The 20045-nt window shown below is 45.8% G+C and overlaps 1 protein-coding gene across 3 annotated transcripts in view; it reads right to left on the reverse strand.

Annotated features, from left to right (window-relative positions):
- Window positions 1–15841, reverse strand: part of MOV10 (Mov10 RNA helicase) — a 24281-nt gene extending 8440 nt beyond the window's left edge. Inside the window, exons 1-5 of one of the 3 annotated variants that reach the window (XM_028488991.2) lie at window positions 15406–15840; window positions 15084–15231; window positions 1920–2123; window positions 1434–1669; window positions 980–1238 (exon numbers count right to left, since the gene is read on the reverse strand). In XM_028488991.2, coding sequence (XP_028344792.1) covers window positions 980–1238; window positions 1434–1669; window positions 1920–2123; window positions 15084–15220 — 836 coding nt within the window. In that variant the 5' untranslated portion in view covers window positions 15221–15231; window positions 15406–15840. Of the gene's footprint in view, window positions 1–979; window positions 1239–1433; window positions 1670–1919; window positions 2124–15083 lie in introns of all 3 variants that reach the window. The other 2 variants (XM_007114243.4, XR_008617159.1) reach the window with 2 other exon arrangements.
- Between the last annotated feature and the right edge of the window lie 4204 nt (window positions 15842–20045).

Genomic DNA, 20045 nt, shown 5'->3' on the forward strand with positions numbered 1-20045 from the left:
AAAAAAAAATATATATATATATATATATATATGTATATACACACACATATATATGCATATAGATATGTATATAAACAATACATGTTCATCAGAGAAAAAAATCAGAAAACAGGTAATAAATAAATGAGTAAATAAACAACATTCTCACCATCCAGGGATAACCAATGTTAACCTTTTGGTATGTAGCCTTCCAGACATTTTTCTTTGTCAAACTGTATTATACACATATATTTTTACTTACATACTTACTTACTTAATTTTTTGGCCGTGCTGCGCAGCATGCAGAATCTTAGTTCCCTGACCAGGGATCGAATCCATGCCCCCTGCAGTGGAAGCTCGAAGCCCTAACCACTGGACTACCAGGGAATTCCCCTACACACATATTTTTTAACAGAAAGAGCACAATGGTCTTACAGTTTGCTCAGAATTTTGTGAACACCTGGACATGTCAAAAAGAGCTGTTTACACATATATGATTCCATTCATATAAAATGTCCAGAAGAGGGAAATCTACACAAAGCAGATGAGTGGCTGGTTAGGACTGGGGGGGAATGGGGAGCAAAACGGGTGATAACTAAAGGGTATGGGCTCCTTTTGGGGGTGATGAAATGTTCTAAAATGGATTGTGGTGATGGTTGCACATATCTGTGAATATACTAAAAAAAGCACAGAATTGTACACTTTAAATGGGTGAATCGTATGGTATATGAATAGTTTCAATAAAGCTGTTAAAGAGAGAGAGAGAGAGAGAGACACGTGTCCACCTTGGCTGACTGATAATCCATCATATAGTCAAAAATACTTGAAATCTTTTCACACTGTCCTCATATCTGCTTTTCTTCCTAGACAGAAAAGGTCTCTGAGGTCTGGAGGAGTTAAGAACTCACAGTTAGGAAAGGGGGCTCTGTGTTCTTCCCAAGGGCCCACACTGTGGTGTTGGGACACACCCAGCCAGGACTGGGTTGGAGGGGGGACTTACCGGTCGGGTCTCTCTCCTTCCTCTATCCGGTTGGTCACCACAGGGTTTCTAGCGATCTGGGTCCGCTTGAAGGGAGTCGTGGGCTTCAGTTGTGCTGCCAGGGGGCTGTGGGCCACGACGGCCAAGAAGCGGGCAATGTAGAAAGTGCCAGCTCCTTCTGAGCCTGGCTCCCCAGGTCCTAGCAGCTCCCAGAGCACGGTGGCTGGGAAGTAGCCCACAAAGCTGGTCTTACAGTGGACATGGAGCTCATAGCATTCACCTGGGAGAGGACGGCTGAGTGAGTTGGGGTGGGGAAGGGATCCTCCCACCAGCACCCCAACCCTGACATTCCCCCCAAGAGCCCCATCCCAAGGTAGGAGCCCACGGGCCAGCAGCAGCACGTTCCTGAAGCATCAGACCTTCCTAGGGCAGGACTCTGTCCACCAGAGGCTCTTTCCTTTGGGAACCCACTCACCAGGGCCCAGTGGGCAGGGCAGCTCCCGGTCTCCGTTGCAGAAGGCAAACTGGGGGGTCCGGCAGAATGGGAAGAGGTGGGTGAGGGTGACAGGCTGGGTTCCTCCATTCCGAAGCCTCAGGGTCAGCACCTCCTTGCGGTTCAAATCCAGGCGGATAAGGAGCTGCCCATCTCGGGCTTCATGGGGCCCCTGGACCTCCACGTCCACCCCATGTTTCCCGTGAAGATACTCAGCCCTGGGGAGAGTGGGAGTCAAGAGCACGGCTGGGGCCGGAACAGCCAAGCCTGGGGGTTGCCCGCGGAGAAAGTTACAGGCTTGGGGAGGCTGGCCAAGTGCCAGCTGTGCTCAGGAAACCCCTCCCCTCCCCCAGGCCAATTAGCTCCTTTCCTGCCCTTCCCCCAGTCCTTGCAGGATGGAGCCTTACCCCAAGTGGAGGCAACCGCCTCTCTCCCCAGCCAGACACGCCCCCCCACCCCGTCACACACCTGTCATAAAAGATCGTGGCCAGCAGCGACTTGTGGTGTTTGCTCATCTCCGACCCCGGCTTCATTCTCCTCTTTTCTGGGAACCACACGTCGGCCCAACGGTCGAGCCCGAAGAACCTGACCCGGGTCTTGGTGACGTAGGCCAGATTGGCAATCTTCATTCCATACAGCATGGAGGAGAAGCCTGGGGCGGGGGTCCCAAAGCTGCCGGGAGCAGAGGAGACTGGGGAGTGAGGGACGGGGGCAGCAAGCTGGGGAGGGCATCTGAGGGCCGCTCTGTGCGGGACAGGACGGGGCTGGGGATGGCAGGAATTTTTAATGTTTTCAGGGAAGGCAGTGGGACCCCCTCAAGATAAATAAAATATGGTTGTTTTAAACAGCAGGTGGTGGACGGTGCACTTCTAAGTAGAAAAGCCCAGCGATGGGCTATTGAATTGGAGGACTAAGGGAAGAGAGAGAGAAAGGAAGATTTGTGGTGGGGGCGGCAGGGGGAATTTGGGACAGAAAAGATACAAACACTGAAGTGGAAAAGAGCTAAAGCTGAGGGGAAAGCCGAAGGAGCTGATTCAGGGGGGTGGATTCGGGGTCCAGCCCGCTGGTGAGGAGTGAGAGAGGGGCAGAGAGTACAGATGTCCAGGGTGTGTGGGCAAGGTGGCTGATCAGACAGCAGTTTCCCCCTGAAGTCATAGGGTGCAGGTGGAACCCAAGCAGGAGGGAAAGGATCCTTCTCCAGAGATCAAATAGCTTGTTTGGGCCTAGAGAAGGTGAAGACAGGGAAAACTGGTCAGAAGGACAACAACCTCGAGGTTCAGCGCCTGGAATTCAGTTTAGTCAGCTCAACAAACACTTACAGAGACCTGTTATGTGCCAGACACTGCGCTAGATGCTGGGGCTTCAAAGAGGCCTCGAGGAGCACAGACGGAACACATTCGTTCCAGCCCGCTGCCGGGAGCTCAGCGGGGTGGGGCTCAGCCCTGGCGGCTTCCCCAAGAAACGGCATCAGAACTGAGTCCTGAAGGCTGAATGGGTGTCATTCAGGCGCAGGGGGAGCACAGAGCGTGAGCCGAGGAGCGGGGCGGGGGGGGGTGTCTACGGAGAACACGTGCCAAGAGGCTGGGGGGACCGCCCGCTCTGCCACTAGCTGAGCCATCTCGGTTACCTCGCAGAGCCTCACTTTGCTCCTCTATAAAATGGGGATAATGGCAGACTCATCTCCCGGGGTGGTTGTGAGGATTACATGAGAGACGGACACTGTGGTGTCCACTTAGCCCAGTGCTTGGCACATAAGATCTCAGTAAGGTGCGCTCTGATTAGTATCACACCCAGTCTGGTTGTAGTAGAGTGAAGAGTGCAAGGAAGGGATTGGCTGGGGGCAGCAGAGGTGGGCAGGGACCAGGTCTTGCATAGTTTTGCATGCCAAGCCATGAAGCCTGCACTTGACCCTGAAGGCCAGAAGCTCTCCTCCTTTACTGGCACCCAAGAGCCAGAGGACATCCCCACGTGCGACACACTTCATGGACACGTTCAAGATCTGGACAGCTGACCACCCACCCTCCATGCTTTGTAGGGAATGAAAGGAAATCCTAGCTCCTAGGAACCATGGTAATGCCTATTTAACTATTAAGGCTCAATCAGCATGGTCACTCACTAGCATATATCAGATCATTTATGGTTACGGACATTTCCCTGGTGCCCCCTGCCTATAACTCTGCCCCTCTCCCCCCGGCCCCAAGCAAATGAGTGATACCATTCAGAAAACTCTGAATCGGCTCTGATTTGCCTTAAAGAGATAATAAATCATTTGAAAACACAATAGAAAATGCTCAGGAAATGTTAGCTACTATTATTAGTATCCTATTAGTAGCAATAGTAGTACTAATAGTAGCAGTAGTAGTAAGAGTAGCAACTTACTTTCAGCCTGCACCAGAGGCTACACTGTGGTTACAGAACCACCCCGTTGGTGGGTTTTAAGCAGGGGAGTGGCAAGATCATATTTGCATTTCAGATCACTCAGGCATCAGGATTGGAGGATGGATTTGCTGGAGGCAAGACTGTAGGCAGGGAGACCAGTTAGAAGAAGGCCATTGCAATCGTCCAATTAAAAGATGACAAGGGCCCAAACAAGGCAGTGGTGAGGACAGAAGAGGGAACAGATCGGATATTGAGAATATAAAATTAGCAGAATTTGGCTTTGGACAGGAGAGGGAATGGAGGCTGGGAAGAGGGAAAGGAGTCGAGGACAACACCCAAACCAATGGCTTGGCTTCAGGAACTATTCCTGAGATAGGAGGTAAAAACAAGAGGAGGAGGAGGTTGGAAGGGCTGAGCACAACATTTGGGTGTGGACATGGTCAGTCTGAGATCCCCATGGTCCGGAGGCAACTAGCTCCATGAATCAGAAGCTGAGAACTCAGGCCAAAGTCAAAGCAGAGCTTAATATTAGGGAGACGTCCGGTAGTAGTTACAACCAGAGGGTGTGAGTAGTCTGAGAACACCTGAGGCCAGCATAACCCAGGGAGTAAGAGAAAACAGCAGGTACCACTAAGAGAGGGAGGAGAATCAGGTATCAGGCTCACACGCTGCTGAGGGGTCCAGGCAAAGGGACTGAAATCGGGGCGTCATCAGAAACTTTTCCCCCGGGCCCCCTGGTCAGTGAGTCACTAAATTCCATGGATCAGGAACACACTCAAATGCCGACAGATGCCAGACTCCACAGGTATCTGATACCTGCAGCCGCCTCAGGCACCTGTACAGTCCCATTTTTTGAGTCCTTAGTGTAAGAAGGACATGTGTAGTCCTACACATGTCCTTCTTAAACTAATATACTATAATCTACTACAAGAAAAGTGCAGGTGCTCTGAAATGCCCTGGAGCTCTCAGCTTAGTGCTGGGGAGGAAACGGAACCCTGAGGGGAGTGGACAAACCCAGGAGCACAAGTCCTGTCTAAAGCGGGGAACTGCTACTCATCTCCAGACAGACGTTGCCAGCAGGGAATGCAGGCCCAAGATGGCCAGATCTGGCTTTTAAGAGAAGTCCAAAGCACAGTTTTAAGGTGAAATCTCCTATCTTTGGAAGCTTCTGCATGGACACATGGGCAGGAGGAACTCAACTTTGCAAGTTTTGCAACTTCTACTATAGGTGCTACCACCTAAGTAGCTTTCAAATTATACCTCACACCTATTACTACTACCCAAATTCACTTGGTCTAAGGTGACAGTCATAAAAAATTTTTTAAAAATTTTGTTTTAAAAAATCACAAACTTAGTACATACTAGTTGAAAAAAGCACCAGTTCTTTTACACATCTAGTCACCTAGATTTCTAGGGGAAAAAAAGATGAACAATAGAAAAACTGAATATTCAACTTAAAGAATAAACTCCAATGACCCAGAAGTATGAAAAGATGCTCTAAAAGTAGAGAAATGCAAACTACAGTAAAAATGAGGTATCATTTTATTTACATTAGACTGATAAAAAAGGAAAATAGGCACAACACGTATTGTTATGTGGAAAAGAAAACTCTCATACACTGCTGGTAGAAAGGTGAAGTATTACAACCTTCTGGAAAACAATCTGGCAATATATCCTAACATCTGATATACAGGTATCCTTTAATTCATGAGAATGTATCCCATGGAAAAGAAAAGTACCAACATATAAGAACATATGTGCAAGGATGCTTACTGTAGTCATTCTCAGTAGCCAAGAATTGAAAACGAAACAAATGCCCATAAATAGGGAGATAGCTGAATAAGTTGTAAACACCCACACTATAGAATATTACACAACCATTAAAAAGAATGCATCACACCCATTCAAATGACTAAAATTTAAAAGGCTGTCAACAACAAATGCTGACAAGGATACAAAAACACCAGAATGCTCGTGCATTGTTGGTTGGAATATAAAATGGTACAATCACTTTAGAAAAAAGTCTGATAGTTTCTTGTAAAACCAAACATATAATGTAATGTTCTGATTTTTAATGTAAAGAATATATTACTATATTATGCATGGAATAAAAATTCATTAAGAAAGTAATGGGACTATAACCTCTAGTGTAGACCTAGCACTGGTATTTATTCTATTCAATAAGTACTTGCTGGGAGAATGGGTGAAAGAAGTATCAAATAATTCCAGACTGTTATTTTATAGATGAAATAGATAACAATGCAAACATTGAACCTCTGGCTGCCACACAGCACTGCTGTGCAATGGCTTGGAATGTTAAGTGTCAGGTTATATACACTGTCCAAACTTGGACAGTCTAACCCCAGGAAAGGTCACACCAGAAGACCAGTCCAGAAGACTTTGCTGCCGCCACCACCAAAAGAGGGTAAGCAACTTGCCCAAGATTAAAAAAAAAAGTAAACATTATCTATCCTACGACCCAACAATTCCACCCCTAGGTATATCCCAGGAGAAATGAAAATATATGTCCGCAAAATGACTCGTACAAGAATGTGCATAGCGGTTTTATTCAAAATAGCCCCAAACTGAAAACACTGTCCTTCAAACTATGATTTATACACACACACACACACACACACACACACACACACACACACACTTTTTGGCTGCACCATGCAGCATGTTGGATCTTAGTTCCCTGAAAAGGGATCAAACCCGGGCCCCCTGCATTGAAAGCATGGAGTCTTAACCACTGGAACGCCAGGGAAGTCCCTGTGATTTATATTCAGTGGTAAAAAGCAACTACTGATACAACAACATGGGTGAATCTCAAACACATTATGCTGAGTGAAAGATACCTTACACAAGAGTACATACTACATACTATCTGATTCCATTACATAAAGTTCTAGAACAGGTACTATCTCAAAAAAAAAAAAGATCAGAGCAGTGGTTGCCTCTGGGTGGGTAAGGGTGAGGACTAAATAGGACAGGAGATGAGGGAACTTTCTGGGGTGACGTCATATATCTTGATAGGGGGTTGCACACAGGTATATGGATTTGTTAAAACTCACAGAACAGTACACTTGAAATTTGTCTATTTCACTGTCAGTAAATTTTACTTAAAAAAAAATCATAAACATGGGAATTCCCTGGTGGTCCAGTGGTTAGGACTCCATGCTTTCACTGCCAAGGGCATGGGTTCAATCCCTGGTTGGGGAACTAAGATCCCAAAAGCTGTGAGGTGCAGCCAAAAAATATATATATATATGTATTAATATATATACAAGTATATCGTAAACAAATTTTGAACTGTTATATTTAATAATAATCATGGTGACGTGTTTAGGGGTGAATTGTACTGATGTCTGTAACTTACTTTGAAATGCATCAAAAAATTAATATATGGGCTTCCCTGGTGGCGCAGTGGTTGAGAGTCCGCCTGCCGATGCAGGGGACATGGGTTCGTGCCCCGGTCTGGGAAGATCCCACATGCCGCGGAGCGGCTAGGCCCGTGAGCCATGGCTGCTGAGCCTGCACGTCCGGAGCCTGTGTTCTGCAACGGGAGAGGCCACACAACAGTGAGAGGCCCGCGTACCGCAAAAAAAAAAAAAAAAAAAAAAAAATTAATATAGCTAGATGGGGAATTCCCTGGTGGTTCAGTGGTTAAGGCTCCCACTTCTACTGCAGGGGCACGGGTTCATCCCTGGTCAGGGAACTAAGATCCCCGTATGCCGGGGATCTATCTATCTATCTATCTATCTGGATGGATAGATTGATGGGCAAGCATGTGTCAAATACAAATTAAGAAGTCCAGGTGAGGTCCGAGCAGGATCCTGTGGCTCAAAAGTCTTTCTGTGCCCCTTGTTTCTTGTTTGTAGAAATAAGCTTCATTCAGCCTCCTTTACCTTCCCAGAGTTCCAAAAGGCAGATTCAAACAGTTGCTAATCAGGGAAGGAGGAAATGCAGAAACAAGGGGGTTGAACTCAAGAAACAATAGTGCAGTCTTGGGGCAGGGTCCTGGTTCCTCCTCAAGGAATATACATAACAATACCTTGGAGCTCTGTAGGAACTTAGGCCACCACCCAGGTGAATGACAGTAACTTGAGGCTGAGCGCAAGATTCCTGGAGCACCTCCCTGTTACCACCAACCAATCAGAAGAAAGTCACACACCCAGAAGCTCTCATCCCAGATTTTGCCTATTAAAACTTCTCCCTAAAAACATCGGGGAGCTGCACAAGCCACCTGTTTTCCTTGCTTGGCCCTGTAATAAACCTTTCTCTGCTCCAGACTCTGACGGTTCGGTTTGGCTTCACTGTGCGTGGGGCACACCAACTTGTGTTCAGTAACAAGGGTATATGATTGTTCACTGTCAAATTATTTCAACTTTGGGCTTCCCTGGTGGCGCAGTAGTTGAGAGTCCGCCTGCTGATGCAGCAGACATGGGTTTGTGCCCCGGTCCCGGAAGATCCCACATGCTGCGGAGCGGCTGGGCCCGTGAGCCATGGCCGCTGAGCCTGCGCGTCCGGAGCCTGTGCTCCGCAACGGGAGAGGCCACAACAGTGAGAGGCCCGCGTACCGCAAAAAAAAAAAAAAAAAAAAAAAATTATTTCAACTTTTCTTTATGTTTGAAATTTGTCCTAACAAAATGTTGGCAAAAAACCCAACAATGCATTAGAAGAATATACCAGACAATTAGGAGTCATTTCCACAATGTACTGATGAATAAGAAAATCAGGATATGGAAAATGTGTATAACATGATCTTTAAAAAATAAAACAATAACAAACAAACGAACAAACAAACCCTGATTGATATGAGTTACCTGAGTGTGGAGCAGAATGTGGAAATGGGGGTGGGATGCTGATATGAGAGGGGTCCACGACAAAAAGGATTAGATCATCATGATCCCATGTTGGTAAACTTACATAGGCGTGATGTAACTAGAGTCGGGCCTGCCTTATCCAAGGGCTCTGTATCTGAGGATTTAACCAAGCACAGACCAAAAATATTCAGAAAAAGAAGTTTCCAGAAAGTTAGAAAAAGCAAAAATTGAATTTGTTGCGCACCAGAAACTATTTACATAGCAGTTACATCGTATTTACAACTATTGACCTAACATTTACATTGTATTAGGTATTATAAGCAATCTAGAAGTGATTAAAGTAACCCAGAAGAATATGCTGCAGAGGTTATATGCAAATACCACACTATTTTATGTCAGAGACTAGAGCACCATCAAATTTTGGAATCGGCAGGGCAGGGCGGGGTGCATGTGTGCATGTGTGCGTGTGTGTGTGCGTGTGTGTGTGTGTGTGTGGAGGGGGCGTGGTTCTGGAACCAATCCCTTTTGAATATCAAGGGATGACATAAAGGCATGCATAAAGAGATGTCAAAGAGTGGTTACCAAAAGTATTAAAAAATATTTAAACAGGACGAATACCTAGCATAAAATATTAAGGGCTCCCACTCCCTCACTCCCAACTACCTGCTTAACTGTTCGATATACATATTTTCCAGGCCCTTTTCTATGAATTAAAAAAAATACATTTTAAATTACACATATTTTTTGTGTGCTACACATACTATTCTACAACAGACTTCTTTCACCACCATGGACAGCCTTCCATGACAACATTTTACCAAGCCACCTCTTTTGAATGGCTGCAAAGGATAGCACAGTATGAATGCATTGTGGTGTGCTTAACTATTTGTTCAGTGATAGACAGTTGGGCTGCCTACAATTTTTGGCTATTTCAAACGTTACAATAACCATCCTTCTGGGTCAGAGAGAATAATGAACCTTTACTTTGACAAGTTTTGCCAAATTGTCCTCCAAACAAGTTGTACAAACTTACATTCTCACTAATAAGAATTTGAGAGAACCTTTCCCAGACCCTAACATCAGAAATCTTCAATCCTTTAAATTTTTGACAATCTGATAAGGAAAAGAATGGTGTCTTGTTTAAATCTGCATTTCCCTGATCATTAATATAATCAAGTATTTTTCCTGCTGTTTATTAGTCATTTATATTTCTTCTGTGAACTGCTTGATGATCTTATCATTTTGCCAAGCCCTATGAACTGTTCCTCCTGCTTCTGACTTCACACCTCCTCTCCTGGTCCATCCCCTAAGAGTCTGTAGGAGTTTTCAACAAACACAAATCAGATAATGTCTCTCAATTTATGACTCCACGGTCTACAGGACTAAGTCTAACCCTTTAATATGGCCCACTTGGATGCACCACAATTAACAATGACACATCAACAACACAATAACACCATCAACAACAACAGAAAACATTTATTGAGCTCTTACTTTGTGCTGTTCTAAGTAGCTACTTGCATTATCTCATTTACTCCTCACAACCCTTTGAGGTAGCAACTATTATCCCCCCATTTTAGAGAAGAAACCGAAGAACAGGTCCACCCCACATCCATTCTAAATGGCACCTCAGCCATTCACAGCTATTGTACTGCTGCACCTCCTTCCAGACTTTTCTGCCACGGTTGGACATCCTTGGTCTGTAAAGCCCTGCCCCCTGTTGTTTGTTGGGTGAAAAAGGACTAATCGTTTAGACCCAGTTCAGGAAAGCCTACTAGCCCGAGGAATGGTATTTCAGAACACAATATCAGATTGTTACCGGCAGAATGGCCATTCCTCAGTTCTTGTCCTCTTGAGGGAAAGAATTCAATCGAGAGACAGAGAAGTTTCAAGCAGCAGTAGTTTTTAGGCGAAGCAAAAGTACCTTCTCAAGAAGGGAGGAGAGCGGGCTGTCTGGGAACCAGAAACAGCCCTGCAGTGAGCATAGGGTTGTTTTTTTTTTGGGGGGGGAGGGTTGGTTTTTTAGAGAGTGGTTAAAAGTCCCTCCCTGTGTCCTGAGTCATTTGATTGACAAGTTGATTGACAGCTTTAGCTTACGTAACTTTTCTCCTTGAGCACTGGGGCTCACGCATAAACTGCCACGCCCCACCCACAGGGGGGTGGGGGTGGGGCAAAAATTGCAAAGCTGATTTATTATAAATACAGCATAACGAACCCTGGGTTACTCTGAGTCATCGCTTAGGTCTTGGTGCGCCTGCACCAACCGGTGATGGCAGTTTGGAAAGCCCATTGGGTTTTTGATACCTTGCTTGGTCGTGAAACTGGCTGGAAACTTAGCGGTCCTTAACCAAAAAAGGGAGGCTCTCTGGGTGTGTTCTCATCACCAGTGTCCAGGTGGGGGAGGGAAAGATGACCCTGTCCAGGATGGGGCAGGACCACTCATGTCTGACTAGCTACCTAACAAGATTTGGAAGCGATCTTAAAGGGACATATAGTTCTGGGATTTACAAACTGTGGGTTGCAACTCTCATTTGTGGGTCAAGACCAGGACTTGCAAAACTGGAGTAAAATAGAATAAAAAATATCAGAGGGCAGCGAGTGAAGCTAAGTACTGTTTCAAGGACACAAACTGTTCTGTGAAAGCTGTGTATACCAGACCCCAAAGTAAAATGTATTTTTTACTGTGGATAGAGGTCCAGAATGATCTTTCTAAAAACCCTGATTCTGTCAGTCTCTTACTTTGAAAATTTTTGTGCTTTCCTGTTTCTATTAAGATTAAAAACAAAACAAAGAAAAACCCACAACGCCTCCCCACGGCCCACAAGGTCCTGCCCAGTTCAGCCCCTGCCTCCCTGTGGCCTCTTGTCCCCCGTTCTCGCGAGTTCACCCGCAGCCTTTTAAGGTGCTACTCTCTCAGTCTGGACTGCCCTCCCCTTGCTTTACATCTGCTAACTCCATTTATCATTCGAGATTCTGCTCAAACATCACTTTCTCACAGAAACCTCTGGTTCCTAGACTTGGTCAGGTCTCCACGTTATATGCTCTCAAGCATCCTAGACTTTTTCTCACAAGCACTTATCACAACAGAAATTAAATAAGTATTTGGTTTTAATTGCCACTATCTTCCTTAGTTAGGTTCCTTCTGTGTATCTCCAGCAATTCACACAGTTTTGCTTTGCTCATAGGAGGCATTCAGACAATATTTGTTGAATAAAAGAATAAGTCTCTTGACCAAGGCAAGAATCATCTTCTCTAAGAAACTTTTCACGATGCCAGTACTTATTCCATAACGGACTCCTAACCAGCACTGTTAATGATAGCTACCACTTCCAAAGCCCATGCACGCTGCTACCCAGCGGAAATGCTTTACCTGTGATAGCTTATTTTGGCCTCACACAACCCCGAGAGAAAGGCAGTATTTTAAACACTTAACAGTTAGGGAAATTTGGTCAAAATCAAATGCAACTACTAAGTGGCAGAGTCAGAATTTGAACTCCAGCTATCAAAACACGATACTAGCTCCTGTAGTACTGAATGACGCGTTTGTCTCCACATTTGCCACTCCCTAACAGACTACACTCCAGATGCAGGAACCAAGGCCCAAGCAAACAGTAGAGCCCCCATTAAATATATTTGCTAAATGAATAAAGAGAGATGGGGAAAGTTAAGACTTGGGAGCAGGGCACTTCATAACATCATAAAATAACCTAGTTGGAAGGGACCTATCCCTCCCAGGGGAGGAAGTGCCCCAGAATTCCTGATACTAGGTGACTTGCTATACCTCCCCTACAGCCTTTTCTCGTATAGATCAGCTCTACCTACTAACTCAATTAGATTCTGGAAGCTTCTGTTGAGCATCTACTACATACAAGGCTCTATGCTGGGGACTGAGGGAAGGCGCCAACATGACGAAAGGCCTGTCCCTGCCTTCAGAGGCTCTACAGTCTGGTGGGGAGACAGTCACATACTAGCTCTAACACAAGGCAGGGTGTCATCTGGCTATAACCAAGAGTGAAGTATAAGCTATGAGAGCCCAGAGGAAGAAGCAATGAATTCCCAATGGGTGGATGAGGGTTGAGGTCACAGCATTAGAAAGTTCTCTCTAATCAGAACAGAAATCTCTTCCACCGGGTGGAGGGTGAGACGGCCTTTTTTTATTGGCCGTGTTACTCGGTTTGCTCAGTTTGCGGGGATCTCAGTTCCCCGACCAGGGACTAAACCCAGGCCGGGCAGTGAAAGCCCGGAATCCTAACCACTAGGCAACCAGGAAACTCCCCAAGGGGGCCATGTTGAGTGAACCCAGTTCTGCCTTCTGGAGTGACACCAAAGTATAATCCTTTCCCCCAGGACAGTCTTTAAAATATTCAGGGATAACTACCTTGTCCTCTCCAATTTTTCTCTTCTCAAGGCAAACATTTCTCCCTTTCTTTGACTGGGTTTCACAAAAGAATGAATCAACATGTTAAGTCTTTCCTCCTCCTCCAAGTACTAAGATATCTAGACTTCGAGGCCAAGGCCAAGGTCAATGCCACCTTCTCCATCGAATTCCCTAATAATTTCACAGGAGTGGTATCTTACTTGCCTAAAAACAAGTACATACTAAAAAAATGACTTTTGAAATCCTTTAAATTCACCCATAATGTACAGTATATGTGGTTTTCTATATGCCTGTTTGCGGTGATCTGACATAGCCTGTTTTCCCCCAGTATTGGAAGATATTGTGTAACTTTGATTTAGAGATGACAAAGACTCTCTCCTTGACTAAACTTTAGTCAGGCCCCTCTGAACCCTCTTCTGCATTAGGCCTCAACTTTGCCCCGTCTCCAGCCCCTTACTGTCTCCTCTTAGTGATTTTCCATCCATGACCCCCTCACTCTGCTCTTGGTTATAAATTCCCAGCTGTCTTTGTTGTATTGAGAATTGAGCTAGATCTCTCTCCCCATTGCAATACCCTTACTGCAACAGAATCAAATAGAGTCTTCCTCACCATTTAAACAAGTATCAGAATAATAATCTCTTTAACAGAGCCAAAAGAAGTCGCAGACTTTTGTTCACAGCCACGTTGTACTTATTTTTTTGGACATAGGTGAATTCATGGATGTGAAGTGTTGATGATGTGACTCCATGGCAATTGTTCTTTCTTTACTTTCCTCCAGCATTTTTCTTATTATCTCTATTATAATCGTCATGCTATTTTACCATTTATTATAGTACATTGTATGCATATCATAGTCTCTTCTGCTCCCCTGGGACTGTGTATTTTTCTTTATATTCCCCACAGTGCCCAGCATAGTGTGAGGACATAAAACAGATCATCATCTTTGCTCCTTCTTCAGATGTTCCTCAAGCTCGTTAATGTCCCTCTTAAAACGTGACACTCATTACTAAAAACAATATTCCAGAAATGATCTGGTCAATCTGGAGAATCACTTACCTCCTGCCCCTCACCCCAAACCACACTTCTATTAACACAGTCTAACACTTCTTTGGCTCTTCTAACAGCCATATCCGCCTTTTGGTGTGCAAAAAACCACGGTCTTTTTCAAGAGGTCTGTTAGTAAGCCTAAATTCCCATCACCCAGTATTTATTTCTGTAAGTCTTTACATTTATCCTTTTAAAATTGTTCCTTGGTCTTCGGCCCAAGACTGCAGCCTGTTGATAGAGGTTTTTTGAAGCACAATTCTGTGGTTTGAGAAAGAGAAGTCTCTTTGATTTTCACTTGGATTGGAACAGGCAAGGGGGACCAAACAGCCTTTAGCCACAGGATGAGAAGGGGCCTCCAGGAGACTGGCCCCAGCCCGGGTCTCCATGGAGAAGCCACAGGTGCTAATGGAGGTTTGGTACGTATGCAGTTTGTGCCCTTTTCTTCTTCCCCAAGCTCCCTGAGACTCTCCCTACTACACGGCGTCTCTTCAGCTCTCTGGGATAGTGAACCACCGAGGAAGCAGCCCCTCGACGAGGGGGCGGGGGTCCTCGTAAAGCTTGCGCAAGCGGGGGTAGTAGCCACCAGCAGGCAGCTCGCTCCCCGCGCTTCCGCAAAGCATGAGCCCTCTCCCGAGCTCCCCTCCCCCACGCCGAGCGCTGCCCCCCACAACCCGCTCCCGCGGGCGGCGCGTGGGCGCAGCACCCGGCTCCCCTGGCTTGTCCCGCGCCGCCGGGGGAGCGGGATGCCGGAGAGGCTCTCCACGGGGACTCGGCGCAGGGGCCCGGCCCGGGCAGAGCGGGCGGGCTGCGGGCGGCGCTGGCGGCGCGGGCGGGGCGTGGGCACTGAGCGGGAGGGGGGACTGCGCGGCCCCGGGACCGGCCGGAGCCACTGGGGGAGCTGCGTCCCTCCGCGCCCCGGGGCGGGAAGGGTGGCCCCGCCGCCGGCGTCGTGGCGGCAAGCTGGGCCCGCGATTTGGGGCCGGGGAGTGGGCCGGCCCGTACCTGGTCTTGAAGTCCTGGTTATAAATGGTCCGCAACCGCTCGCGATCTGTCTCCCTGTCCAGTCCCCGATCGACCAGGAAATTCTCGAATCTCTGGCCCGTCTCCCGAAGCTGCCGGCAGCTGAACTTACTGGGCATCGCGGCGGCGACTGCGGCCCAGGCAGAAGGGTTCGTAGAAATGAAACTGAAAGTCGCCGCCGCGGCGGGAAGTTGGCGGCCCTAGGATGAGGGTGCAGCAGGGGAGAAACCCCCTAACTCTGACCCCTGATCCTGCAGGCTCCCTTCTCCCCCCACCAGGCTTCCCTCCTCAGTTCTTTTCCTACCTGAGCCTTCCCTTCGGTCTCTTCGTCCTATCCCCTCCCCCTCTTCCCATTAACTCTTTCCTAAGGAGTCTGACCCCTCCCTCAGGGCCCTCCCCTTACCCCAAGCTCCCTCCCCTGGCTTCCAGCCAGAATCCGAACGTGGCTATCGCCTGGGGCCCCCTGAACCGTCCCGGAGGACTTCCTAGCCTCAGCTTGGGCTACTCCCACGCCCACCTCCCAGGACTTCGGGACTTATTGAAAAGCAGGGGAGCAAAGGGCAGGGACTGGGACCTGGGTCGGCTGCAGCTGGACTGGGGCGGCTCGTCCAACACCTCCCCGAGACAGCCTAGGACACAGGCAAGTAACGGAAGCGAGCGGCACGCCCCCCTCCCCCATTTTCCCTTCTCGGGGTTTCAGACGCTTGGAGGAAGGCATAAGAGCCAAGAAGTTTGGGGGGAAAGAACCAAGTGTCTCTGATAAAGGTGAGTACGCGTGGGAGGGAGGGACAAGGGGCTCCGCTGGGACGAAGAGTCATTACTTTTCTCTGTCACATAGGCTTCGTTATGTGGAGAGGCTTAAGCCACATATTTGGGCACTTAATTGCACTCCAGTCTTTATTACCCTTTAACTGTTACTAGTATTTAGCTAAGGGTTGCCCTAGTCATCAAAATATTAGCTTCTTGAAAGCAAGAGACTGTTGTGAGGCAATAAATGGTTAATAGCTACAGCATCAATACCAGGAAGAGAAGTAAAAGAAGTTTCAGAAGACGGACTGTTAAGACAAACTAAAGGGGGTAGGGCTACAACAACAAACCTAAGACAAGCCTCAGCATCTATTTATCTTCTGAATAACAAAAACACATACACTAGGATGGAGCAAAGATAATAAAAGTTACAGTAAAAAAATCTTTAAACAAAAATACCAGAGTTCCAAATATATCCAAGGTGGTGGTGTTTTCCGAAGTAATTCCCTGTAGGAAGCCACACGCTCTGTCTAACCTAGTGTGAAGAATGCCCAGAACCCAGATCATGCTCCAGTTGGGCTACCCCTGTACCTTTTCCCAGGCCAACAACCAACTAAAGCCAAGAAAAACAGGCTTTAGCAACAGGAAATTCAATGTCAGTGAGAACCAAAGCTACAGGGAGGGGGTAAAACAGAACAGGGGAAAATCTTGTCTTAGAAATTGCTTATGCAAAGTAGGGGGAAATACTAGGAATGTAGCCAAAGATTTTATCTTTTTTCTCCCCCAATTATCTGGTGAGGCCTGAGTATTAAAGAGAGTGAACTCCTCAGAACTGCATTGTTACTTACCATTTCAAAAACCTATCAATCACCCACCATACCCAAACTGAATGTCTGGCTCCATTCTTTTTTTTTTTTTTTTTAACATCTTTATTGGAGTATAATTGCTTTACAATGTTGTGTTAGTTTCTGCTGTATAACACCGTGAATCAGCTATATGTATACATATATCCCCATATCCTGGCTCCATTCTAATCCACAAATCTAAGCCCCCATTATTCCTGAGTACATAACCTCCCCCTTCTCTAATTATGCCTGTCTCCTGGATGTTCACAAAACATACACAAATAGCTGCAGTATAGTAAAAACATGGGTGAAAATGTGATGTTATGTGGCTTTTGTTACAAGGGAACCTCTCTAAACCAGTTTCGTCTGGAAAAATCCACTTCCCTTGGAGTTGTAATCCTTATTTTCACATGTGACTGTCTAGATGGCTAGAATGGTCTTCCTTCCCACCTTTCACAACCAGCTCAGGTCTCACTTTCCTGAAGCCTTCCCCAAATCCATCTGTACTTGTAAGTATCTGACTTTAAAGTAGTAAGGTTGATTTTAGTTTGGGACTAAATAAGCACTGAAGGCAATCTGAAAGTTAACTCTGATCAATGACATTATTGGAACAAACCTAGAGCCTCCGAAGATAACCATACTTTGGAGAAGAATGTTAAAAGCCCTGTTTTTTTCAAAATTCTCGTTACTCTATAGTTACTTGGATTCTACAATTCAGCATTTGAATTGTCTCTAACTTTATGTATTCCAGTAAGACTGTACTCGAAGGCAACTAGAAACAGCCCTTAAACTGAGATGCTGAAATCGGTCAGTCTACCACAGACCAAAGGAATGGCTGTGGCAGGTTCAGCTGAGCTTCGTTATTTGCAGATTTTGTATTTGCAAATTCACCTACTCACTAAAATTAGGAACCCCCCCAATCAATATTTGCGGCACTTTTGTAGTCCTCTGTGGATGTGCAGAGTGGCAAAAAAAATTTGAGTTGCCCAATGTGCATGTTCCCAGCTGAAGTGGAACAAGGCCATGTCCTGCTTTCTTGTTTCAGGCTCATATAATAAAAATCCTTTTCGTGGTCACGTTTTTTGTGTTTTGTTGATTTCACTGCTTAAAATGGTCCCCAAGCCTACACAGTGCTGAAATGCTTGCTGCCTAGTATTCCTAAGGCTGTGATGTCCCTTACAGAGAAAAATTCCTATGTTAAGTTCCTATGATAGCATTAGCTGTCAGCGTGAGTTCACTGTTAATAAAAATGAATATTAAATAAGGTGATTTAAATAAAAACATATAAACCAAGATTATGTATTGATCGGCTGACAAAAATGTTGTGACCAGAAGCTTGCAGGAACCTAACTCTGTTCTCTCCTCTAGGAGCAGTGTTTCAATATGTGCTAATTCAGTGTTTGCTGGCAACTTTACAGAACATAACCACAGTAAATGAGTCAACATAGGTAAAATGCTTTTTGATACATTTGGTTTCTGCCCTCAGAGGTCTTAGATCTACCCTTTTTTGTTTTGCTTTTGGCTGCACTGCACGGCTTTCGGAATCTTAGTTCCTGGAACAGGGAATGAACCCATGCCCCCTGCAGTGGAAGCATGCAGTCCTAACAGCTGGACCACCAGGGAATTCCCTACTCTGTTTTTTAATATATACTCTGTTCAAGCGAGAATTTTCGTTAGCTCAGCTTATCTTATGGGACCAGCCAGTTCTGTTCTATATTTACCAGTCTTCCTTTCTTTCTTTGATTTCCCAAGTAGTAAGTAGCTTGGTAGTTCTATTTAAATTATGAATTTATAAATTGGCATTCAGATTGTATCAGTCTTTTGTGAGTTTGGAGAAAACGTGCCAAGGTTTGCTAAGTATCTCATGAATCTAGATGAGTTCTGGATTATAAAAAAGAACAGGCAGGGCTTCCCTGGTGGCACAGTGGTTAAGAATCCGCCTGCCAATGCAGGGGACACGGGTTTGAGCCCTGGTCCGGGAAGATCCCACATGCCGGGGAGCAACTGAGCCCGTGTGCCACAACTACTGAGCCTGTGCTCTAGAGCCCGTGAGCCACAGCTATTGAAGCCCACGCACCCAGAGCCCGTGCTCCAAAATGAGAGAGGCCACTGCGATGAGAGGCCCGCGCGCCACAACTAGAGAAAGCCCGCGTGCAGCAACGAAGACCCAACACAGCCAAAAATAAATAAATAAATAAATTTATTAGGAAAAAAAAAAAAAAAAAGAACAGGCACTAGAACTAGGCAACTAACAGAAGCACAACCATCCCAGCACAAATGAAGCAGTAATTTCAAAATTTCAAATATAGGAGTGAGGCCTCACAGAAAACTCCTCTCCCTCTGGCTGGGAAACTTTTGCCCTAGGATACCATAGGCTGATTTCAGCAGTGTGATAAAATAGACACAATTCAAGCAAATACTCTGCTGAAGGAGGTTAAGGAAATCAGGAGGTCTGTGTAGGACTTGGCAAGGAGAGTTGACTTCCTCCCAGTTATATAAGAAACCAAGGGCTTTAGATGGCCAAGAGATTTACAGTCTTTACAAAAGTCTATATGGACTAAGGAAATCAATGGGGCAGGCTGATGGGGTTAGTAAGTTAAAGGCAAAGGCCAGAATGCTTGAACCTGTACTACAAGTACATAGTGTAGTATACCTAAATGTCCCTCAAAGGGGTGGGAATTTTAACTGGCCTTGAATGGAAGGTGAAGCACTGAAACGCCTCTGGTTCCATTTTGGGAAACAGGATAGAAGCCTTTCCCACATGTCTGTAAGCAAGTTAAACTCATATGGAAAGAAAGCAGCATTTAGAGTTAAGTTGATGTGAAATAACTACCCAAGTTCACGGTGCAGGGATTCTTTCACTTCTACTTCCTATCTAGTAACTACAATTACTTGGGCCTTGTTTTCTGAGTGATAGGGAGAGAAGATAACTAGATTTTTCTTTTTGACAGAAATGGAAACCCCAAAACAAAGCCTTTGAAACACCAGTAGCCATTGAGTGTAAAGCAGTATGATCCACAGAGAAATTGCTCAAACTTTAAAAAAGAAAAAAAGTGGGGTAGGACTTCTCTGGTGGTCCAGTGGTTAAGACTCCACGCTCCCCACTGCAGGGGGCATGGGTTCAATCCCTGGTCATGGAACTATGGTCCACATGGCATAGCCACCAAAAAAAAAAAAAAAAAAAAAAAAGCTGTTCTTTGCAAGTCTTTGGATAGTCACTGAATTTATAGTAGTTGAAGGTAGAAACCAATTTCAGAAACCCTGAACATTCTCATTAAATAAGATCAGTTCCATATCTTACCTTGAGAACAAAGGCTGAAGAGACTGGCTCAAAAAGGAGAGACTCAGACAA

The sequence above is a fragment of the Physeter macrocephalus genome, chromosome 4, assembly GCF_002837175.3.
Source record: "Physeter macrocephalus isolate SW-GA chromosome 4, ASM283717v5, whole genome shotgun sequence".
NCBI classification, from domain to species: domain Eukaryota; kingdom Metazoa; phylum Chordata; class Mammalia; order Artiodactyla; family Physeteridae; genus Physeter; species Physeter macrocephalus.